The 21,321-nt window shown below is 43.0% G+C and overlaps 2 protein-coding genes and 1 long non-coding RNA gene across 6 annotated transcripts in view; 1 reads left to right on the top strand and 2 right to left on the bottom strand.

Annotated features, from left to right (window-relative positions):
• Positions 1–691: 691 nt before the first annotated feature.
• GCM2 (glial cells missing transcription factor 2) lies at positions 692–11,691 on the bottom strand. Its single transcript, XM_045003109.1, has 6 exons — positions 11,417–11,691; positions 9,608–9,757; positions 5,902–6,154; positions 4,945–5,057; positions 2,001–2,126; positions 692–1,749 (listed from the first exon to the last, which is right to left on the bottom strand). The coding sequence occupies exons 2-6, from the start codon at positions 9,704–9,706 to the stop codon at positions 868–870; spliced, it is 1,473 nt and encodes a 490-aa protein (XP_044859044.1). The 5' UTR covers positions 9,707–9,757; positions 11,417–11,691; the 3' UTR covers positions 692–867.
• Positions 11,692–11,714: 23 nt separating this feature from the next.
• On the bottom strand, positions 11,715–15,840 carry LOC123362686. Of its 2 annotated transcripts, none has more exons than XR_006576516.1 (3): positions 15,418–15,840; positions 12,422–12,566; positions 11,715–11,868 (listed from the first exon to the last, which is right to left on the bottom strand). It is a non-coding gene; the product is annotated as an uncharacterized LOC123362686 (long non-coding RNA). The 2 variants fall into 2 exon arrangements; XR_006576515.1 differs by lacking the exon at positions 15,418–15,840 and adding an exon at positions 14,437–14,540.
• Positions 15,841–15,870: 30 nt separating this feature from the next.
• The window catches only part of SYCP2L (synaptonemal complex protein 2 like), a 56,051-nt gene continuing 50,600 nt past the window's right edge, over positions 15,871–21,321 (top strand). The window contains exons 1-5 of one of the 3 annotated variants that reach the window (XM_045003106.1): positions 15,871–16,039; positions 17,372–17,437; positions 18,454–18,591; positions 18,694–18,813; positions 19,849–19,953. In XM_045003106.1, the coding sequence (XP_044859041.1) occupies positions 16,031–16,039; positions 17,372–17,437; positions 18,454–18,591; positions 18,694–18,813; positions 19,849–19,953 (438 nt within the window). In that variant the 5' untranslated portion in view covers positions 15,871–16,030. The remainder of the gene's footprint in view (positions 16,040–17,371; positions 17,438–18,453; positions 18,592–18,693; positions 18,814–19,848; positions 19,954–21,321) is intronic. The other 2 variants (XM_045003108.1, XM_045003107.1) reach the window with 2 other exon arrangements.

Below are 21,321 nucleotides of genomic sequence, written 5' to 3'. Positions count from 1 at the left end.
GCCCTCTCTCAGGGCTTGACATTTTTGGCAGCTGTTGCGAAGGGGGGGGCTTATTATCTCCCTGTCTCCAAAGCAGATCATTAACCCTGTCCTGGCTCAGTGTGGGGTCATATTTTGGATTAGGCCTCACTATCACTCCATGTGAGAGACTAAAAGGGACTGATTTGAACTTTTGTGCATGGAGGAGACCTGAGACAGTCAGCAGATCTCCACAAAGGCATATGTCATGAACAGGGCCGGCTCCAGACCCCAGCGCGGCAAGCACGCGCGTGGGGCGGCCCTTTCCCGGGGGGGCGGCAGGCTGGGCCGGCGGACCTGCCGCAGTCATGCCTGCGGGAGGTCCACCGGAGCGCCGGGACGACCGGACCTGCCGCAGGCATGACTGCGGAGGGGGCGCTCGTCCCGCGGCTCGCCTGGACCTTCCGCAGGCATGACTGCGGCAGCTCCAGCGGAGCCGCGCGACCAGCGAACCGTCCGCAGCTGCGGGAGGTCCCGCCGAGCCGCGCGACCAGCGAACCGTCCGCAGTCATGCCCGCGGGAGGTCCGCTGCTCCCGCGGCTCGGGGGCGCCTCCCGCTCATGACTGCTTGGGGCGGCCAAAAAGGTAGAGCCGCCCCTGGTCATGAATAAGTAAATTGTCCTAATGTATTGCTTGCTTGCCATTCCTCAGACTCCCCATAGCATGAGCAAACGTCCCCATGTTATCAGGACTGTCGCAATATTAGGGGCTTTGTCTTATATACATGCAACTATACCCCCCCACACCCTGAAAAAAAGCGTCCTGATTTTCACACTTGGTATCTGATCACCTTAACTCCCAATCACCAGGGTTTAGTATTCACATGATTAGTATTAAAACACATGGCATTTAGTATTCACCACTCTCAAATCTGAATGACTGTCCTTCATGCTCAGAGCAGCTGTTTCCTGGGTTTGGCCCATAATGATATGTATCCACAGTCTCCACTTGTTCTGACTTTGTGGGAACTGGATCATGCTGGTAAAGCAAAGCTGGTTTGACCACACCATAGTCTTCTTGAATCTTTATCCCTGGATAAACAGTTCCTGAGATGTTTTCTGCTGTATGGGTACAGTTCTGAGGATTTTTTATGTCACATGTATTGTCACTGCACTTCATCACAGAGGGCTTGTAGGCCTGGTAGGATACTTTAGTAGTTGTAGTGATAACAGTTTGTAAAGCTGTGGCAGCTGGAGAGGGATTGCTACCATACCTGCAAGGATACTCCCCACTGTAGTAAGAGGGATTAGCATTTGCTTGAATCTGTCCATAGTCACTCCTATCTCCGTAACCAGTTTTCCCCAAGATTTGTTTCAGCCCATGATGTCCACTATCAAAGTGTTTATCGTGGGCATTCAATGAATTACCATTATACTGAAGTCCAGTCAAATTAAGGGGGTCTGTATCCACTGGGGTATTTGCCAAATCTTTGTAAAATGTTGGATAAGAGCTGGAACTTATATAACTAGGAACTTCAAATTCATAGCCCCCCGGCCTAGGTAAAAAGATTCTTGGGTTAGGACGCTTTTGGAATGGTGATGCCATGTCTCCTTGGAAGCTGGCTGAGTCATAAGTAGCTTTGTAAGGGTCTGTATTTTGAAATGCAGGGTAAGGCTGAGTTGGAATTGGGAAGCTGGTGTCTGTAATGATACTGAATTTTTCTGGGCCTTCCATGCATGACAAATGATGAATGTTGTTGAAATGACCACTGCTATCATGATACCTTCTTGTCTGAAAAGAATATGAAAACAGGTATTTGAGATCCAGAAATAAATATTGTACACGTGCACACACAGTTCTATAGGCTTACTTGTATTATTGCTCATTGCATCTTTGACAGCCTTTTCACTGCTTTAACAACCCCCTCTGCGCATAAGAGCAAAGCAAGCTGCTGCGGTATCTTGTAAGGATTGTGTTATACCGTGTGACTCACAGTACATGGTTACAACATCTTTGTACTGAAAATGCAGATCTACAGTTACCTCCGAGTCTATAAGCCTCTTTTTCTGGGAAAGGTGAGAAGAGGACACTTGTTTCTTAATGGCACTTCTTCTTGCCTCTGTCTCCGATTTGCTCTCTGGTCTAGGGTGGTCATGGACTCCTTTGGCCTGCAGTAGTGTTAACACATTCATAATTTGCTTATCTAAAGACATTAATAAGTAGGAAACTAAAGCTTATGGTTATTTATTATTTTATAGCACCCACGAGAATGCTCGGTGCTTCACAGAAGAGATAGAAAAGTGCATGCTCAAACAGCTTACAGTCTAAGCAATGGACTTATTAGACAAGTGTAACATACACCAGGAAGGGGCATAGGTGCTAGAACTAGGGGTGCCGGGGGCGTGGCCATACTCCCTTGGCTTGAAGTGATTTCCATTATATGCAGGGTTTACAGTTTGGTTCAATGGCTCTCAGCACCCCCACTATACAAATTGTTCCAGCTCCCCTGGGAAGGGGAGACAGATAGAGGAACATGCGTTATGGAGGCATGATGACATGGTTACTCAGGTAAACAGACAGATGGCTTCATAGTTCAAATGTTTTGTGTGCCGTGTCTATTTTTAAACAACAAGGTAAAGAATTATTTTAATCAATGCTGTACACGTGAGTTTTTAGGAGTGAATGAGGTGAGGTGCAGATGGAGGTTGAAGAATAGATTTCGAAAGGGCATCCCAAGCAAAAGGGATCGCACAGCAGAGAGCATGGAAATGTTTGTGGCAGAAGGAGGCAAAGAGGGTATCAAGGTTGGCATTGCGGGCAAAGGGGGTTGGGGTGGCTGAGATGGAATACAAAATGAGATCAGCTCAGACATGTAGATGCAGATGTGATAAAGAGACCTAAGAAGAAAGCTGTGAAGCTTGAACTTGATGGGCAACACTATGGGGAGCCAGAGAAATGACACTAAGCAGAAGGTGACATGGTTGCAGTGATACGGGAGATTAATGATTTTGGTAACAGCATTATGAATGGTTTGGAAAAGGGGGAAGTTAGTAACAAAAGAAGACTGGGGTCAGTGCAAGGTGTGAGATGACCTTAGCATGAGCCAGTAATTTAGCCATTAGAGTGGAGAGGAGAGGGAGGTTGCAGATTAGTGATGCTGTGAAGAATTAAGCAATGTGATTTGCTTGTGCAAATGTGGGTGAGAAGGAAAAGGGAGGGAGGAGTCAAATATGACCCCAAAATTCTGGATTTGGATGAAGGAGAATACAGATGCTGTCTATGGACATCAGGAGTAGCCAAGAGGGTCTGGGAGGAAAGATTAGGAGTTCTGCAGTTCAAAATCTTAGTTCTGCTTCATAACAGCCACCATTAAAACAGTATACATCAGCTTTAAAGAGCTTGCACTGTACTCACTGACAAACGTTCTTTACTTTAAAAACAACTCTTCTCAAGCAGAACTGAAATGCATTCTGTAGAACAGGGGTAGGCAACCTATGGCACGTGTGCTGAAGGCGGCACACAAGCTGATTTTTCAGTGGCATTCACACTGCCCAGGTCCTGGCCACCAGTCCGGGAGGGCTCAGCATTTTAATTTAATTTTAAATGAAGCTTCTTATACATTTTAAAAACCTCATTTACTTCACATACAACAATAGTTTAGTTATATATTATAGAGTTATAGAAAGAGACCACCTAAAAACATTAACATGTATTACTGGCACATGAAATCTTAAATTCGAGTGAATAAATGAAGACTCGGCACATCACTTCTGAAAGGTTGCCGACCCCTGCTGTAGAAGGACATCCAGAGTTGCTCTTCTGTTAAAAAGATTATGGTTCTATCTAAAACTTTCACCTCTCTACCTTTCTATAGTTGTGATTTTTGTCTTAGTTTTAGACCCTGATCCTTTTTGAAGTCAATGAGACTATGTACAAGCTTAAGTGTTTGCAGGAATGGGCTTTTAGCTTGTTTAAAAAAAAATTGTAGAACCCTATCCAGATGATCACTACTGTAATATGAACCTACTGGTGAAGAAAGAAACCTCATGTGCTGAAATGACAAACACCTGCTATAGGATACTATCATTTTGCTATTTAATTTATGAATGTTCATATTAAATATGGATTTTTAATCTAAATGCTACTCGGGCCATTTAAGTTTTAAAAAGCGACCAGCACTAATGAGCCTCAGTGAAGCGGTCCCTTTAGATTTAGGCCCCAGTCCTGCAAACAGTTATGCTCATGCTTATCTTTTCTCACAAGCATAGTCCCATTAGCTTCAATGGCACTACTCAGCTAGGTAAAGTTAAGTATAGTAATAACTAAAATAGTGTGTAAAAATCTCCCTGTATTGAATAGAAAGAGTAAAATTGTTTGTAATCTGTGACTATTCTACTAAAGAAATATGCTTTTCAGTTTCTGCCCTGCTGTGAAGTAACATTTTGAACAGTAAAATGGGAATATTTTGGAACACACAGAGGTTTAGGGAACATGATCAGAGTAATCACATTTATCCAGTGTACCACACTAGCCAAGATTTCCTTTCACTTTCCTCTTAGTTCAGTAAAAGTTTAATATTAAGCATAGAGCTCTGATGTTAATTCCTACACAGTGAATTAATCAATCAATTAAATGAAAGTTCTTTTAATGGGGTCAAATCTAACCAATAGACATATTTACATCCTGGTCAGTCCTTGTGCAGGCAAATCTCCCATTTTACTTGATTCCATACAGTTTATGCATGAAATTCAGCCAGAAAGTTTCTTCTTTAAGTAATATAGGATTCAGTCCATGTTAAGGGCTGGGATTCCTCTCTGTGCAAGGACTACAGCATGAGGCCTTTAATGAAATTCTATTGTAAGAAATGTGTAAAGGTAAGAACAAGCCTCATGCTTGTAATTGTATGTAACATTCATCAAGAGCTTTTATATAAATCCATAGCAATGACAAGAAGTAAGGTAAGTTTAAGGACTATTTATATCTTACCTGGAAAAATATTGCCTTGCCATCAAGCCTCCAAAAGTTAGTGACTGGGTAGCCACTGTGTCCCCGGCAAGGAATTATCTCTAGGGCTGAGTTACAGTTTGGACAGGCTTTCTCTGTGAAATCAGATAAGGCCGATATTGAAGATCATGGTTAAAATGGAGAAATCAGCTGAGAACATGGTCGGGTTCAACCACTCTATAACTGATCCTTCAATTAAACTCCAAATCAAAGTATAATACTCAAACAATATAAGGTACACTTCATAGCTGAACTCCCATATATACTCGTTCATTAGCCGTTCGTTCATAAGCCGATCCCCCAAGATGGTTAGGTAAAAATAGCAAAAACTGTATGACCCTTTCATAAGCCGACCCTATATTTCAGAGGTTGGCAAACTTTGACTCCTGGCTGCTGGCAGGACATTTTGTTTACTTGGAGCATCTGCAGGCATGGAGCCCCTCAACTTCCTGTGGCCGCGGTTCACCATTCCCAGCCAACGGGAGCTGCGAGAAGGGGCGCACCAGGTAAACAAAATGACAATGTATTAGATATTTAATTCAATGATTCCATAGAGTTAAAAATAATCAAATTTTAGTGTAGACTCTCGCTCTTTGATGTGTCACTTTTTTACCAAAAATATTCGGCTTATGAACGGGTATATATGGTATATACTAATGGGCTCGAGGTAAATACTTGATGTATTCACTTTGGACATCAGGGATGTTTAGATTTAAATCTGAGTCCATTATGTAGGCCCATCTCTGCTGGACTATCTACCAGACACACACATTTTTGAAATTTGGAGCTACTGCTTTAATAATAAAGCCACTAATAATAAGAGCAGGATAAGTCAGCTCTGCCTGTGAGTGGGAATTTAGGTTCATTTGGGCCTGAAATCAGGACCAATTGAAAAGAATGGTTCAGCCTTTGGAGTCCCGCCCCTCAGACTTCTCTCACTTTGTTGCTTCTGGCGTGCCTTGTCACAGATAGCAGGTCGGAGTTGCAGCCTGGTACCATCTGGCAGCATACAGTTCCTGGCACAAACCACCACTCCAAGGCAGGACTTCTTGAGGATCTGGCAGTTGTGATTATTGGTGTTGCGCATGGCCCAGCCGCTGAGATGCCGCTGTGCGTTCTTTTCCTCGACAGAGTAGATAAATCGCACATAGCCATCTGGCCACTCCTGGAAGCCATCAAAGTGCTTGGGCTCCTGTACCACAGTTGGGTTAGGAGAGAGGGGCAACAAAAGAAAGAAAGGGGGAAGTGGAGACCAGCGAGAGAGAATGAGACCGTATTAACAGAGTACCTCAGCATAGTAAAAACTACTCAGTCTGTCCTTTTTATCCTGTCCCATTATACATAACAAGAAGTTACCCGAGGAAGTTAGAGAAGTAAACTTAGAACAACAAAAGGAAATAATATTGTCCTTAAAGCACCGCTCTATTCTAAAACATAATTCTGTAAAAAATAACATTGTCGGGTCCCATGTCTATTGCCTCTCAATAACTCTAAATCAAATGTGCTCAATTGACAAGCAAAAATATATTTTTTTAAAAACTGCCAGTCCTGTAAACTCAATCTGGGTTGTGAGAATCAAACTGAGTTCCTTCCATCTTGCCCAACTCCACCCATAATAAAACAGTCTGTGATCAGCGACTCCTTTGCAATACAACACTCTTTGGTTTACACAGTTGTAACTGATTGGCCAGTAACAGGAACTTTAATAAACAGTTTGATGCTCAAGGATAAATAGAATCCATCTCTCATTCTCTTATGCTATACCCATTTCAGGATTTAGGATTTACAGATTAATAAAAACCAGAAATATTCTGAGTAAAAGTTTTGGTTATGTCACTATTACTTAAAATGTATTTAAGACTTGAGTAGATCCTCCACCAAAACAATGTTAGTTGATTATAAGCATAAATATACTCAATATAGTTTAAAAGAAGCATGTTTTGAAATTGGGATATTAAGACTTGTTTTCAAAGAGTTGCCAACCAAAATGTAATTTATTAGAAAAATGATAGAATGAAAGAGATTTTTTTGAAACCATTTTCTTTGTTATAGTAAAGAAAAGTAAGATCCGGATCCAGCAAAACTTAGTCATTTGCTTAACTTTATGCCTGTAAGTGATCCCAGTGTACTCAATTGGACTACACATGTACATGAAATTAAGCTCGTTCATAAGTGTTTGCAGGATTGGCGCTCAAATGATTAAATGGCAAGCTTTAGGGACTACAAAAATAGATGTTTAAAAGAAACAAGCTATTGGGGGCTAATCCATTATTTAAAAATCCAGAATGATGTATTCAATATTAAAATCTATTAAACCCACTAGACAATTCAAGAAACTTGTAAAACATTTTAAATTATTTGAATGACAGACACCATCTTCTAACAAAGAGATGTCAAAGGCAGCTAAGAATTTTTTTTTTAAAAAAGGGGGAAAAAAAATTCATCCAGGGCTGTTCAAATCATCATCTGTCATGTCTGACTTTTTATTACTGATGTCCATCATTGCTTATAGAACAATTAAGATATTTAGCTCAGACACTCTGCTTCCTTCCCAGGACTGAAAAAGAGCTTTGTACACCTGGAAATCTTTTATCTTCCAGCAACAGAAGTTGGTTCAATAAAAGATATTACCTCACCTACCTTATCTTGATAGAGACATCATTTTACATTTGAAAATGGAAATATTTATTCTCATTAATCACAACACGCAACTTCATCAGAGGCTATAATGAAATTTGTAATTCCAAAAGATATAAACTAAGCTCTTAAATTCATTATTTTTTTCCATCCTGTGATTGTATTGCTTTAGCGGTGTGCCGGAATATATGGTTTTCCCCCTTGTTAGATTGAAGTACCTTTTACAGTTTCAGATTGCCTGCATAATTAAAGAGTCAAGCAAGGCAGTTTCTGAAAAATTTAAGGATTTGGAGAGAAGGTTTTAACTTATGTTGTATCATAAGGTCTAGCAGAGAAGAATTTTTGAATCACAAGAATCCATTTCTGATTTTTCCAGATAAATCTACTGTGTGAATATGGAAAGCCTTAAAATTCTTCTCCATAATTCCTCTAGTCCCTGGAGCAACGAATTAGGCAAAATCCTGGCACCATTGAAATTGATGGGAGTTTTGCCATTGATTTGAATGAAACCAGGAATGCACAGGTTGTCTTTTATAACAATGCAAATCAATGGTTTTAAACTCTCCCACTCTGTACTTGTAACTTGGACATTGAGGTCCTGATACTGCAAAAATTTATGCACAGAAGCAACTTTATTCAGGCATGGAATCCCAGTGAAGTAAATATCACCTGAGTAGTCTAATTGATCTTCTGCAGAATCAGGTTCTTAATGTTCCATACTACTGAATTCTTCCTCAGCAGAAAACATTCTCCAAACCATTAGTTTTTTAATTATATAACAAACCCTACTTTATATTGTCTAGAATCCAATCAGACTGAAAGTTCTGAGGTTAAAAGGGTAGGTAAAGTCAGGAAATCTCTTCTTCCAGCTTCATCCCCTATTGCCTCTCATACTTGGGGTCGCAACGTGCGTGTCTGTCTAAAACAGGTTTCAGGGAGGTTGAGACCAGCCTCCCTTTCTTTATAGCTAGGGGCGAAGAGGGTCCTGAAACTTTGCTTCTGTTTTAACATTGGTCTGGAAACCCTTGAGAACCATTTCACCACTGGACCTACGGTAATAGCTAATTTAAAACTTATTTAAGGAGGGCTTTCCATGACACTTAAAAGTTTTCTAAGCACTTAAATATATATGGAAGTATCTGAATATCATTATAAAGAAGGTTTAAAATATGATTGTCCCCCATCATTCTCAACAAATCACTAGTTGATATTCGCATGCTTAACAATATGCCCCACCTTGTATTGAGCTGTGGCACTTCTGAGTACCTTTCCCAGCACTCTGTAGATGGAAATCATGTCTCTCTCACCAACAGAAGTTGGTCCAATAAAATATATGACCCCACCCACCTTGTCTTTCTCAGTTTATACCAGTCTAAGTAAAGTAGCCTGATAAACAAATATACAATGATATCACCAGGCACAAAACTATCCAAACACACACCGTCTATCCCTTTGAAAAGAAACAAGGCAGGTATAATTTCTTGTTAGCACAGAATTAAAATATAGTGATCACTCTGAGATCTCGTTTCTTTTCTGACAAATTTCAGAAACTACAAAGAGCAAAACCATTGAGCAAACAAACATAGGAGAAGAATAATTCTGGTTTCTTTCCTTTACAACTTCAGATTCCTGGTTGTCTACATTCCGATTCCCCCAGTCCATTTAATCTCACCGATCTAATTTGCCAATACGAGACAAACTCTGAGCTTTACAGTTTTATTAAAACCTTTACGCCAGAGTCCAGAATCTACGTCTCCTGCGCATCGGACTTCTAAGTGCCCCGACCCCCGAGGCAGCCGCGGTAGCAGGTTGTACGGTTCTGAAGCACGTCCTTGTTAGCTTTAAAAAGAGGGCTTGAATTCTGTATAGGCAAATATAAGCTGTTCATTTGGGGCAGTGATCTCTCATTCATTCTGGGCTGGCTACAGCCGAGCTAAGAGCATCGCCGTGAGAGATTAAATCCCTGCTCCCTCAACCCCAGCAGCAACCACCCTTCTCTCCCTCCTACCTGAGGCAGTTTGGGGTCATTGATATCCCAGGTTAGCTTCATCCCGTAGGAGCACACGCAGTCCGAGTCTTCCTGGAGGCCCTTGGACATGTTCACCATCGGCTGGCAGGGAGCTGCCGCCTCTGCTCCGGGACGCTACGCAGCAAGAGTCTGAAAACGGGAGGAGGACTGAACAGACACCGAACTGCAAAGGAGAAGCGGCGTGCAGGGCAGCTGCTGCTTGGCCAAGGCTCTGAGTTTAGCAGGCGCGTGCAGTGCTCGCGCTTTGCCCTGTCCGGGGACTGCGGTGCTGAAAGGAGCGGGCAGTTCCTGCTGCGCCTTTTGATTCCTGCTTTTATGCGTGGATGTGAGACAGTCTCCCGGCTTGCCCCGTCCATCTCCCTCCCACATAACTGATCTGTGTTAAACGCTGGAGGGGGGGAGGGGGCTTGCTTTGTTTTAAGGCCGACCCCTCCCCTCTAGTCACTGAGCGCGAAGAAAAAGTTTGGAAATCCGAGACACTTGGACACCGAGTCCCTGGACAACCAGAGCCAGCCGCAAAGGGCAAAAGGGGGCAGCAGGGGCAGTATAATATTGCAAAAACACTCCCGATCCTCAAAGTCAGCGCGCAGTGCGCTTTGGTTTGTAATCACCCTGTGTTTAGCCAAGAGCGCAATCATCTGCACTGACAGGGCCGAAGAACGGCTTACGGGTGATAGTCACACCTGGACAACTGGTTTTACAGTCCGTTCCAGGCGCACCTTCGAATGGAGGCTTTGGATGCGGCACCTATGAGTGGCAGGATGAAAACGCGAAGCTATTTCCACAAGTATTTTATTTTTTTATCTATTCTATTTTGATACCAGGCTTAGGGCAAGACTAACTCTAAAACACAGCTGGAAGGCAAACGGAAAGACGTTCCGCAAGTCACGGCACAGTCCTGAAATATGGCAGGCATCTTTACTTGCATCAGTGGGAGTTTTTACTCCGATAAATAATGCAGAATGAATGAAACGGTCCTAAACGTTGACAACTAATATACTGCTACAGTATGAAATATTCATTTCCCCCTTCCCCTCCCCCCGCGTCTGATTTCTAGAAACTAGAAATGAGACATGAAGGACAATAATGAGGTCAAGGCTATACTAAATCACCAAGATCGTAGCTTGCCTCTTGGGTTTAGATCAAGCCCTATTCATTTGGCCTCCAGTTCTGAGTGAGGCAAATAGCAAGTGTCCAAAGTTTTGCCTCCCCAGTAAGACAATATATTCTATATATTGTGCACACACTGGTTCCGATCATGATTTATGTCGCGGGCGGGGCGGACTTCTAAAAGCACCTGCATGTTGGAATCTGTGCAAAAAGCACGAGATTACATATGTGCAAACTCTACAGAGCTGCATTTTTGCTGATCTTGTAGCAAAACCTGCCTGATTCTTATCCAGGCTTGTAATTTCAGGAGGGCATGATACACCTGTGCTCCTGCAAGCCTTCGGGTATGGTACATGGGAAGATGTTTCGAGCAATCGCTAGGTTCGGAGTCTCCTCTCTAGCTGCTGCTATCGCATTCAGCAGCAGCTAAAAACATTTCGTTGTAGTTGTTTAAAATGTGGCACTACAAAAATAATTCCACTTCCCTTTCTCCTGAGTTTGTGAAGTAGCTGCTGTTTACCCGCGTCTTGTGTGAAACCTGGTCAGTCTGTTGTTTCACGTCTGCTAAACACACATGCGGCTGGAATCTACGTTACAAATCTATTTATCCCAAATTCCATCCAGTCAAGCCTCCTAATGAAAATCAGAGAAGAATGGATGCAGGTGAAACATACTCACTTCTTCTCAGGTAACAGGGCTCCAGAGCTATACAATAAACCACCCTATTTCAAGACCACGCATCAGCTGAAATCATTGTTTGACAATGTATTCCTAACTTATTTTCAAGCTGATATGTTCACAGTTAAATGCAATAATTTTCTTTTCCCACATTGCAGCTGATCATTTGCGTAGCTGCTGCAGGATACAGTTTGTAAAGGAACTAAAGGTTTGCGATTGTGGATATCTTCCTATTTAGCAGAGCCAACTTATCCTGCGATCGTTCCTTAAACAAAGTTCTCATGGAAACCGATGGGAATCTTGCTCGAGTGGATTTGCCTTTTCTGTTGTGTGGTTGCAGCTACGCAGAGGTTCCAGCTGCAGGAACCAGGTTGCTGCTCATCTCCGCTGCAGTGTCCCCGAGACTCAAAATCACGCAAGCGGCTATGCGTATCCTCATTTATCCGAAGGTGCTTTCCGAAAATATAAACGGACACAGTATTAAAGGCCTCATCCTGTACCGTTGAAATCAATGGGAGTTTTGCCGTTGATTTCAATGAGTCCAGGACGGAACCTTTATTTTGCACCATATATCACTATTTGCAGCTTGACACAACTAGGAGTTATTAGAGAAATTCAGATCACTAGCCTCTAATTTCAAATATGTCTAAACAAGTTTGTTATGATCTGAAAAAACGCTCAGGAGTGATACTTATCACTATGATGTAGCCTATTGTTCTTTAGCTTTATGTATACATACACCAAGAAAACCTGCTGCTCTTACTCACTAATTTGTTGTGCTATTCATATTTGTGCCCTTTCTACACACACTTATTCGAAATGGTTACATTACTCTACATTAAGAAATAAAACAGCGACTACTTTCATCAACGTGTAGCAGCGTCTTCAGTGGAACGTGTATGATTGATGCATGACAATATTTGGTGTGATTTAAAGAAATAACTTTTTATTTTTACTCTTTCATTAGAAAACCTAATAAGTAAAAACATCGTTGTCGCTTAATACCATGGAGATGTGGCAAGACATTGAAAGCCAGCTTTATCCCTTAGATGGAAAGACATTGGACATCTGCGTCCCTATAGTACGTGAGACGATGGCGTGCCTTGCCAGGGCATTTCCGATTCGCTGACTAGGTTCCTCTTTCGTTCACCTGTGAAATATACAAAATTTTCGTCTGAATTTAATAGCAGTTCTCTTCTTCCTTTTAAATCGGGAAATAAATCCTAAAGCCAGCAAGGGTCTCGATTCTCCTCTTCTACTCACAAGGGCACTCAAAATTTTTCCCCATTAATTACTTTGTTCATCAGTCTAGCGTGTATCCTTTTAGCTGTATAAAACTTTGGGGGTTGTGTAATATTTCTCACACAAAAATAATTGCGATCTGAGCTGGCTACTGCAAAAGGAGAATCTGTCTTCTCCATTGCAGAAAAGGCCCCAGTTCCCTCCCTTAATGGGTTCAAGAGACATTTTTTTTCCTGGAATCTGACAGAGATTAGGGAAAGAATTGTAGTTTTTCACGTTCAATATAATCATTCCCGGGCTGGAACTGCCAGCTGTAGCGAAGCATTTGTAAGATGTAGGAGCAGATGCCAGCCGTCTTTCCACGGGCAAAACTCTCCAGTGAAGTCAATGGCGTTTTTGCCAGAGTTAAGGCTACCGGATCAGGCTCATTAGAACGTTCTTTCTTAACTAGGCAAATTCCACACTCCAAGAAATTGACGTCAACAGCAAAGCGCCCATTGATTAACGGAGGAAGAGCTGGGTCCAAAACAATGAGGGTCAGAGTGCCCCTCCTAGCCCTACTTGTAGAAGTATTCGCTGCAGCCTCAACTGTGCTGGGAGGGAGGGAAGGTCTGTTGTCTCTAGTACCAGTGGCTTTAGAATCGTGGAAAATCCTCTCAGGGGAACAAGCAAGTTCACGGCCGATGCCGTAGGGAGCTCAAGGGAAAGTTTTTGCTGTCTGAGTCTGCCCTAACTTTACAGCAGAGCCCCTTGCGATGGAACGTCACGGGGAGAGGCCTTCAGAGCAACTCCACCCACAGAGAATGGCCGGAGACCTCAGGCACAGATTGCCCTGGGCTCCAGTGGATTGAGCTGGGCTGCGGCTCAGACACCCTTGCTCCTTTGTCCAGAGCTGCCCGGGAGGGGGGGGTGCAAGTGGGGCAATTTGCCCCAGGCCCCAGAATATAGTATTCTATAGTATTGCAACTTTTTTTTATGACTGGGGCTCCCAAAATTGCTTTGCCCCAGGCCCCCTGAATCCTCTGGGCAGCCCTGGTCCCAGCAGCTGAGGGAGGCCAGGAGCACCTGGGAGCCTCCCAGGGTGCAGTGGGGCACTAGAACCCAGAGGGGGATTATGATCATCCCCCCCATGTGCCACCACTCCCCACCCTGCAGCATCACAGGGGGCCCCCTGCCCCCATAGCATCCCATGAGGCCAAAGCTCCCCCCCTCACAGTGTCATAGGGGATCCTTGCTCTACACCCCAGAATCACAATCCCCCTATAGCCTCCCATGGGACCACGGTGCCCCATCTCCCATCGCAGCATCATGCCCCCTGCACCCCAACCTGGCAGTCCCAGCCCTGTAGCATGGCTTGGGCTCCTTCCCTGGCTGTCACAGGCTCTCCCCAGGGCCGCCCAGGAGCGGGAGGGGGGCAAGTGGGGCAATTTGCCCCAGGCCCTGGGCCCCACAAGGGCCCCCACGAGTGTTTTTCAGGGCCCCTGGAGCGCGGTCCTCTTACTCGCTCTGGGGGCTCCGGAAAACTCTTGCCGGACCTGGGCCCCCAGAGCTTCTTCCGCTCAGGGTCTTCAGCGGCAATTCGGGGGGTCCCGGAGCAGAAGGACCCCCACCTCCGAATTACCGCCAAAGCGGGGCCCTCGCCGCCAAAGACCCCAGGCCCCCTGAATCCTCTAGGCAGCCCTGCCTTTGTCAGGCGGCTGAGGGGACGGAGAGGATCTGACCTGGAAGGAGTGGATCGTTAATTCCTGTCTGTTTTGGTTTAAATGTCAAGCACTTACCCTCCCTGGCATGACCATATCATTGATGGAAAGCACCGAGCAGTCATTCAAAATAAAATACTGCTGCAGAATGGAAGTGCCTGTGAAAATGCGGCAAGACTGTCCGCCCCGCGGCGGAGGCACATGTAACGGGGAAATAACTAATCAAGGCGCCTGGTTCGCCACTGCCTTGCGCCCCTGGAGTAATTAGCACCTGTGCAAAGTGGATGTTAAAACCTATTGTCAGTGTAAGTGGAAAGCTCTTATTTGGTAGCATTTTACCACTTTCCATAGGCGTAAACAGGCCCAATGTATATTTATTTTACTCCTAAAAAAACCACCCCCCCCAAATCCCACAACTTTTCAGGCCCCTCCTGAATAGTTTATGAACACTATCTAGCGGTCTCGCATGTGTTATTTATTTAGTATCAGCTTTGAAAGAACACAATCAATTTGGAAATAGTCTGCACATTTTATATTTAGTGTAGTTGCAATTGGCCCTTAAAATTTCTAAAACCGAAAGATTAGCAAAAATATTTTTTCATCTTTTTCAGTTTGTTTACTTTGTGTAGAGTCGGTTTCATTGTTTCTCTTCCTAGTCAGTTAAAGCCTAATCCTGCAATTAAACACCTGCATACATTTACTTAAACATATTGACTTCAATGGAACCCATATACATGAAGTCAGGCATGTGCTTAAAATGTTTTCAAATCGAAGGCTTTGATCGTACAAAATATTTCATGGGTTTGATCAGGAGTTCTTCAGAACAAATATAATTACAAATCCGTGGGCCTCTTCCTCAAACTAACTGCTGGGAGTAATCCGTATGAATGAGTAGTCCCAGTGAAGCCAAGGATTGGTGTTTAGGCTCCTTGTTCTGGAGCTGGTTGCATCTCAAAGGTTAGTGCAGTAGCATCTACATGAGCTCGCTATTGTGCAACACTCCCCACCCCCAAGACTCAGTAAATCAAAACATCTGTAATTGTATAATTAGTAACCTACTTTGAGATACCGCTGAATTCATTACACAGTTACCAGGCTCCCCCCGCATATAACAAGTTTGCAACTCATTGGTCAAATCTTGCAGTCCTACTGCAGCCTCCATGTTCCTCTTCGCTTAGCGGAGGGGAACCTGCCGCCAGATCATACAGCCCTACGGTGGAAGGGAGAAATACCCCTTCAGTGCTTGCCTGTCCACTTCCCTCCCCCTGGAAACCAGCCCTCACTGCAAGTTCTCTGTGAGGAGATCTCTGGCCCCAGCTGCAAGTTCCCTGCGACGCAGATCCCGCAGCGGGCTCCTAGAGGCTTAGCCCCGCCGGGGTCGGTCCCCTGGAGGAGCGCAAAGCGCCATGCCCGCTGGCCAGGCTGGAGACACGCTCCGTAGCGAGAAGCGCCCTCAGATCCCCCAAGGCGGATTCTCTCGGGGCTCCCCTTTCCCGGGACCGGGTCCCTAGCCCCTGGCCCAAGCCCAGCTGTCCCCGCGAGCGAGGCCGGGGGCGCCCCGGGCTCCATAACCAGCTGCACCTGGGCAGTACGCGAGGGCCGCTCGGCGTCTCATTAAGGCCGCAGCTGGGTGGCTCGTGGTCGCCTCTTCCCTTTCCCGGGGACTCGCACCATGTTGAAGGTGAGTGAACGAGCGCGCGGTGCCGGAGATCGAGGCCGGGAACTGGCCCTGCCCCATGGATCAGCTACTCTAGTTCCCTGGCTGATGGGGGGGCGCTTATCTTTCTCCCTCCAATCCCGCCCCCCATTCCTGCCGGGAGGGGGGTGTTCGTTCTCTCTCCTTCCTCTTCCCACCGCTCCATGGGGCTGGCCCTTGCCTCCTGTGGCAGGTAAAGGGGAGTCTTACTCCTCCTCCTCCTCCCAAGTGCAAAAGGGACCGGCCTTCTGCCCTGGGCTGGGCCCCTCTCCAGTTTCCTCCCTTTGCTTTTAGTCCCCTTTGCCTGGGAAAGGGGCTCTAGCTCTGCCCAGTCCTATGCCAGGTTCCTTGCTCAGCTGGGACTAGTCCACTCTAAAAACCCAGGGTTAGGCCACCTTAAATCTAACGCCAGTTCTAGTCTCTGCTCTAACTGGCTTTAAAATCGATTAGCACATCGCCCCCACCCCTCGGTGTCTATCCAGTGGCATGGTTTTAAGGTCTGATCCCTGTTGTTCATCCCTTTCAAATCATACTCTTCGTGTCTCTCTCTCCCCTCCCGCCCCAAACAAAGGGTCCCTGTAGGCATGCTACCCCACGCAGTTTTAACTGCAGCTTTGTCCCCCGGCTCTCTTGGGCTGTGCTCTAAGGATGTTGATTTACCATCTCAGATGTCCCCACTGCAAAGATCTGTCTCTGGTTAAACAAACGAAAATATGGTGCAGGAATTATGGTGTCAATAAAAGCTATTTATGAAATAAAATATATTCCTCAATTTAGTGTCTAGCCTTTGGGGTGACCTAAAGGCCAAAAGCTTCTGGCTCTGTAAGAAAATCAGGGGAATGAATTCCAGAGCTGAGAGCTCTTCCCTGTTTGTCCTTGGATATTAAAATCTGCCACTGAATTCAAGAGTCTCAACTGCTGTGATGATGGGGGGAGGGAGGGAGGAGAGAGCCACTGGTAGCCAGAGCTTGAGCCATTTTTACTTTCCTTTGGAGTGTCAGCAACAAATCTCTCCTTTATCTGGTTACATACTATCCGGGGTATTCTGGTAATCTGGGGGAACAGGCAGTACTTGTCTTTCTCTTAAGTAATTAATAATAACTTAAAAACCTGATCAATGCTTTACTAAGGAAACATCACATGTACAAAAAGGGCTCTTTTCAGCAATGGTGGTTTGACAGATTGGGGAGAAATTTTGAAACAGTCTCTTAAAAACATGCAAGTAAAAATAGTTGATCAAAAGAGATTTTGATAACAAAGTACATTTTTTTCACTTTTTGAGCAGCAATGAGTGCCTTTTTTCCTTTTCATTTAAAGGGGGAAGAAAGTCAAGAACAGAGCAGTGAGATAAAGGAAAACATGGCATCCAGAACAGAATACTATGTAAATACTTTGTAATAACTGTTTCACCTTCTTTTGAATAGCCATTACTGACATGATTTTATACATCAATTTTCAACATACTCTCCAATTCCTAATTTTATGTAGTCAAAGAAGTGAATACATAATGACATACATATACAAACTGATGGAAGTGGAAAATGTAATAGAACATTTAGCAAGAGGGTGAATATGGTATGAGCCAAATGTAGGCCCTAGTCCTACAGTTGGGTCAGTGCTGATGAGTCCATCTGATGTACTTGGATGGAGGGGTGTGTGTGTGTGTGTGTGTGTATATATATATATATATATATATAATGTGTGTATACATATATACAAACACACACACAAATGGCAATGTATATAAAAACAGTGTTTTCTGAACAAGTAAATTCTTAAATGGAGGTGACAACAGTTAATTTTGGTATCTTATAGCAGTATTTATCAGGGCCGCCCGGGCAGGGGGCAAGTGGGGCAATTTGCGCCAGGCCCCGCAGGGGCCCCCACGAGAATATGGTATTCTATAATATTGCAACTTTTTTTTTAATGGAAGGGGCCCCCGAAATTGCTTTGCTCCAGGCCCCCTGAATCCTCTGGACGGCCCTGGTATTTACAAGTCAAGTAGATAACTGACTATCAACTTCATTGTTTGATTAGAGAATGCTAAGTGATCAAATTAGTTATGAAATGGCTGAGTTGGAGGAATTATGAACATCCACTCTCTGAAAATCGGGCTCTTTGAAGGTGTCTGAAGTTAAATGCTGAAAAATTGAAACATGCCAAATCACTAGTCACTTCTGAAAATTTAGGCCCATGTTTATACAGGAAGTGATATACAAGTTAAAAATATAATGCTCTAATTCTCATTGAAAGTCCCCTTCTCTCTCCTCCCCCCAACAAGCACTGTTATAATAGCTTTAGGTGGGAAGATAAGCTATGTTTTTATGAAATATAAATTACATATGTTTAAAGAATAAAGATTATTTTCAAAGTGATCATTCTTCATGTTTTTTCCCCAGCTTGAATCACTCATAACTGATGCATTTAAGGGAAAGGGATTTCAGAAAATAAATGAACTATTTGAAGAAAAAGAAATTTACCCTCCTCAAAAATACAGCAAACAATTGTTTAACCAACTTGACAAAGTGCTGAAAAAGGCAAGTTGGCTAACTTATACTGTATTATTTTAAGACTCAAATTAAATCATAACATAATTGTCTAAGATAGTAATCAAAATATGGTGGAAAATGTTTTTATAGGAGTTGGACAAGAATGAATTCCAAAATGTTTCCCTGTTGTTGAAATGCATTCAGATGTACTTTAAAAGTGACCCTCAAGAAGGGGCGAGTTTGCTTATTCAGCAAGGGCTGATACCAAAGATAAGTATAATATTCACATTTAGTTCTGTAATCAAATGACTGCAATTTGATGATGGGATTTATTATTATTATTATTTATTATTATTTTGAGAAAACATTAAGATGTGACTACTTAGCTGTTCTGAAATCAAATCCCAGGGATCCTTTTTAATGGATGAAATGAACTAGGTCACCAAACTGAGTAGGGCTTTTTTTGTTGCTTTGTCTTCAATTTCAGTTAAATATTACATTTGTTTTGCATTGCTTAGAATAGAAGCTAATGACTTTTATATAGTATTTAAAAGAAAGCAGTCTTACTTTTTAAAAACTTGTTATAAACCATGGACTGAATACTCACCATTAACCAGGTTAAGAGGGACAGTCTGGATGTGAGCTGAAATTGTTTCTTTCCTCACCCGGTTCCTCTTAGGTCCTGCAATGTGCAGTTCACTGCCACAGGCTGCCCAACTAGCTTCTGCAAAGCCCTTACAAGCTCCTACAAAACCTCTACAGAATCCTAGATCTCCCTGTAACCTATACAGGATGGAGAGGTGTCCTTTGTGTATTATTTCACCTGGTTTAACAACATTTATTTACAAAATAAGAGACGTTGCAAAACCATAAGTAGAGAATAAAAAAAAATTGATTTCCTCCAGAAGACTTCCCCAATAGTTATGATGTCACCAGCATAGTGTGTGCTGGAGCATCACAGCAGGCAGGGGTCAGATGCAGTGGGGATGTAGATTTCATGGGACCATAAAGGCAGAGGAAAGGTGAGTTGCTGAAAAAAGAAACTGCTGCTCTTTGTTACTTTTTTCTTAACTAGTGGGTGCTGGGAGAGGCAATAATAACACAAAGTACTGTTAAAAAAGATGGGATTCTACAAATTTCACTTGCAAGTCACCTTTAATGCAGTGTGGTACTGCTAAGCTCAGTGATCAAGCAATCTTGTGTGTTTGTGTAATGTCTCTAGCCACTGATGCACTTGAGGTGAAAATCCATTCAACTGAATCATTGTTAGTGATCTCTGCTTTATTAATTTATTTTAATTTTTACATGGTATCTTGGTTTGAAAGAGCAAGAGAATTTTTGATCCTCATAGAGCCAGCACAGAATAAATCTCTGCTGAGACTTGTGGAAGATTTCTTTGACTCTGCGTTGGTAAGTACCCAATTCAAAAATCCGTTTGCTTTCTTCAGTGGAGACGACCTCTTACTAGAAAGGCAGTTTGTTTATTCAGCGCACCACCATTGCAGAAAAGAAACACAAGAATTTGCCTTTTTTTTTTAAATGAACACTGTTTTTATTTAAACTCAACAAACTTAGGAAAAAAAGACACCTAAGGAAACTTTTGTCACCCTTTTGTTATTTCTTGAGAAATAAATCTGAGGTAAAGGACTGTTGTAGCTCGGAAAAGCACATCAACACAGTACTTGCATAGTGGTGTTATGCTGTTTCCTTGAATGCTCCCCTCATAAATGTGTTCCAAATTTTGAGATGTTCCTAATGTGTAATAGCAATTTGAAGGGTTATAATTGTGTATGAGTATCTCGTACAATCCTAGGTAGTCAAGGAGGCATCTCTTAAAAAGTTCCCCCTTTAGAATGGGGTGGCTATGACTAATTTGGATTTTAATGCATGCTAGTGCTCACTTTTATGAACAGATAGATACGTTGCCCATCAGGGCAAAAACTAATACTTCTAGAGTAAGTTAAATGTACTGTCTGTTGATCTCTTTAACCATACCTGATGGCTGGGAATTTTCCATTAATGTGTTTTTTTTTTTATAAAAACATACATCCTGCAAAATAACAAAAATCAAAATTTTATAGTGGAATTTTTTTTTACACTCCTGTACTTCTCCTCTCCTAGAAATGAAAAGAAAATATTTCATGTCAGGCTGATCCAAATTGAAACATTTTGGTTAGTCAAATAGAATTGAAATGTTGACCCAAGCCAAAATGAGACATGTAATCTGTCTCCCTGAGCTGCTGCAATGCCTCATGAAAATTGTAGTGAAGATGACTGATGTCCCAATCTTCCTTTCTGGTTTGCCTGGCCAGACTACATCTCCAATGGTGCACCATGGTCTCTGCTTTTCTTTAACTGCCGTAACATAGAATGGGAGTCCTGTGATCACAGTGAATAGCAGAAGATGTAGTCTGGCCATTCAGGGAGAGACAAATTAATCTTGAATCAGACCTAAACAAAATGTTTCAGCATTATTGGATAGACACTTTTCTGAACATTCCACTCCACACAAAAACAAATTGACTTTTCATCTCCCAATTTAGGACAAAAACAAATGTTGAAATATCAGAATTTTCTATGGTTTAGAGCGGATTGAAGATAGAAATTTCTAATTTCTCTTGTTTTCATTGCACATGTGATTTAAAATCATTATTAAGCTTTGGGGTACTAAGGCTTTGACCATCAGAAAATATTTTTTTTGTTTTTCTATTATTGAGAATTGGAAAGTGGGTTGTATAAGCTATCTTGCAATATATGTATATATAGACGCCATACCCT

Source organism: Mauremys mutica, chromosome 2 (assembly GCF_020497125.1).
Source record: "Mauremys mutica isolate MM-2020 ecotype Southern chromosome 2, ASM2049712v1, whole genome shotgun sequence".
Lineage (NCBI taxonomy): Eukaryota > Metazoa > Chordata > Testudines > Geoemydidae > Mauremys > Mauremys mutica.
The sequence above is the reverse complement of the archived record's forward strand: the minus strand, read 5'-3'. Positions and strand labels throughout refer to the sequence as shown.

What these genes read in the sequence shown, in the direction of transcription:
- GCM2 (XM_045003109.1), bottom strand. Translation starts at nt 9,706, where the DNA reads ATGGTGAACATGTCCAAGGGCCTCCAGGAAGACTCGGACTGCGTGTGC. An exon ending in GCAAGGCAATATTTTTCCAG is followed by an intron (nt 2,127 to 4,944) that starts GTAAGATATAAA and finishes ACACTACTGCAG; the next exon opens with GCCAAAGGAGTCCATGACCA. An exon ending in AGAGGCTTATAGACTCGGAG is followed by an intron (nt 1,750 to 2,000) that starts GTAACTGTAGAT and finishes TATTCTTTTCAG; the next exon opens with ACAAGAAGGTATCATGATAG.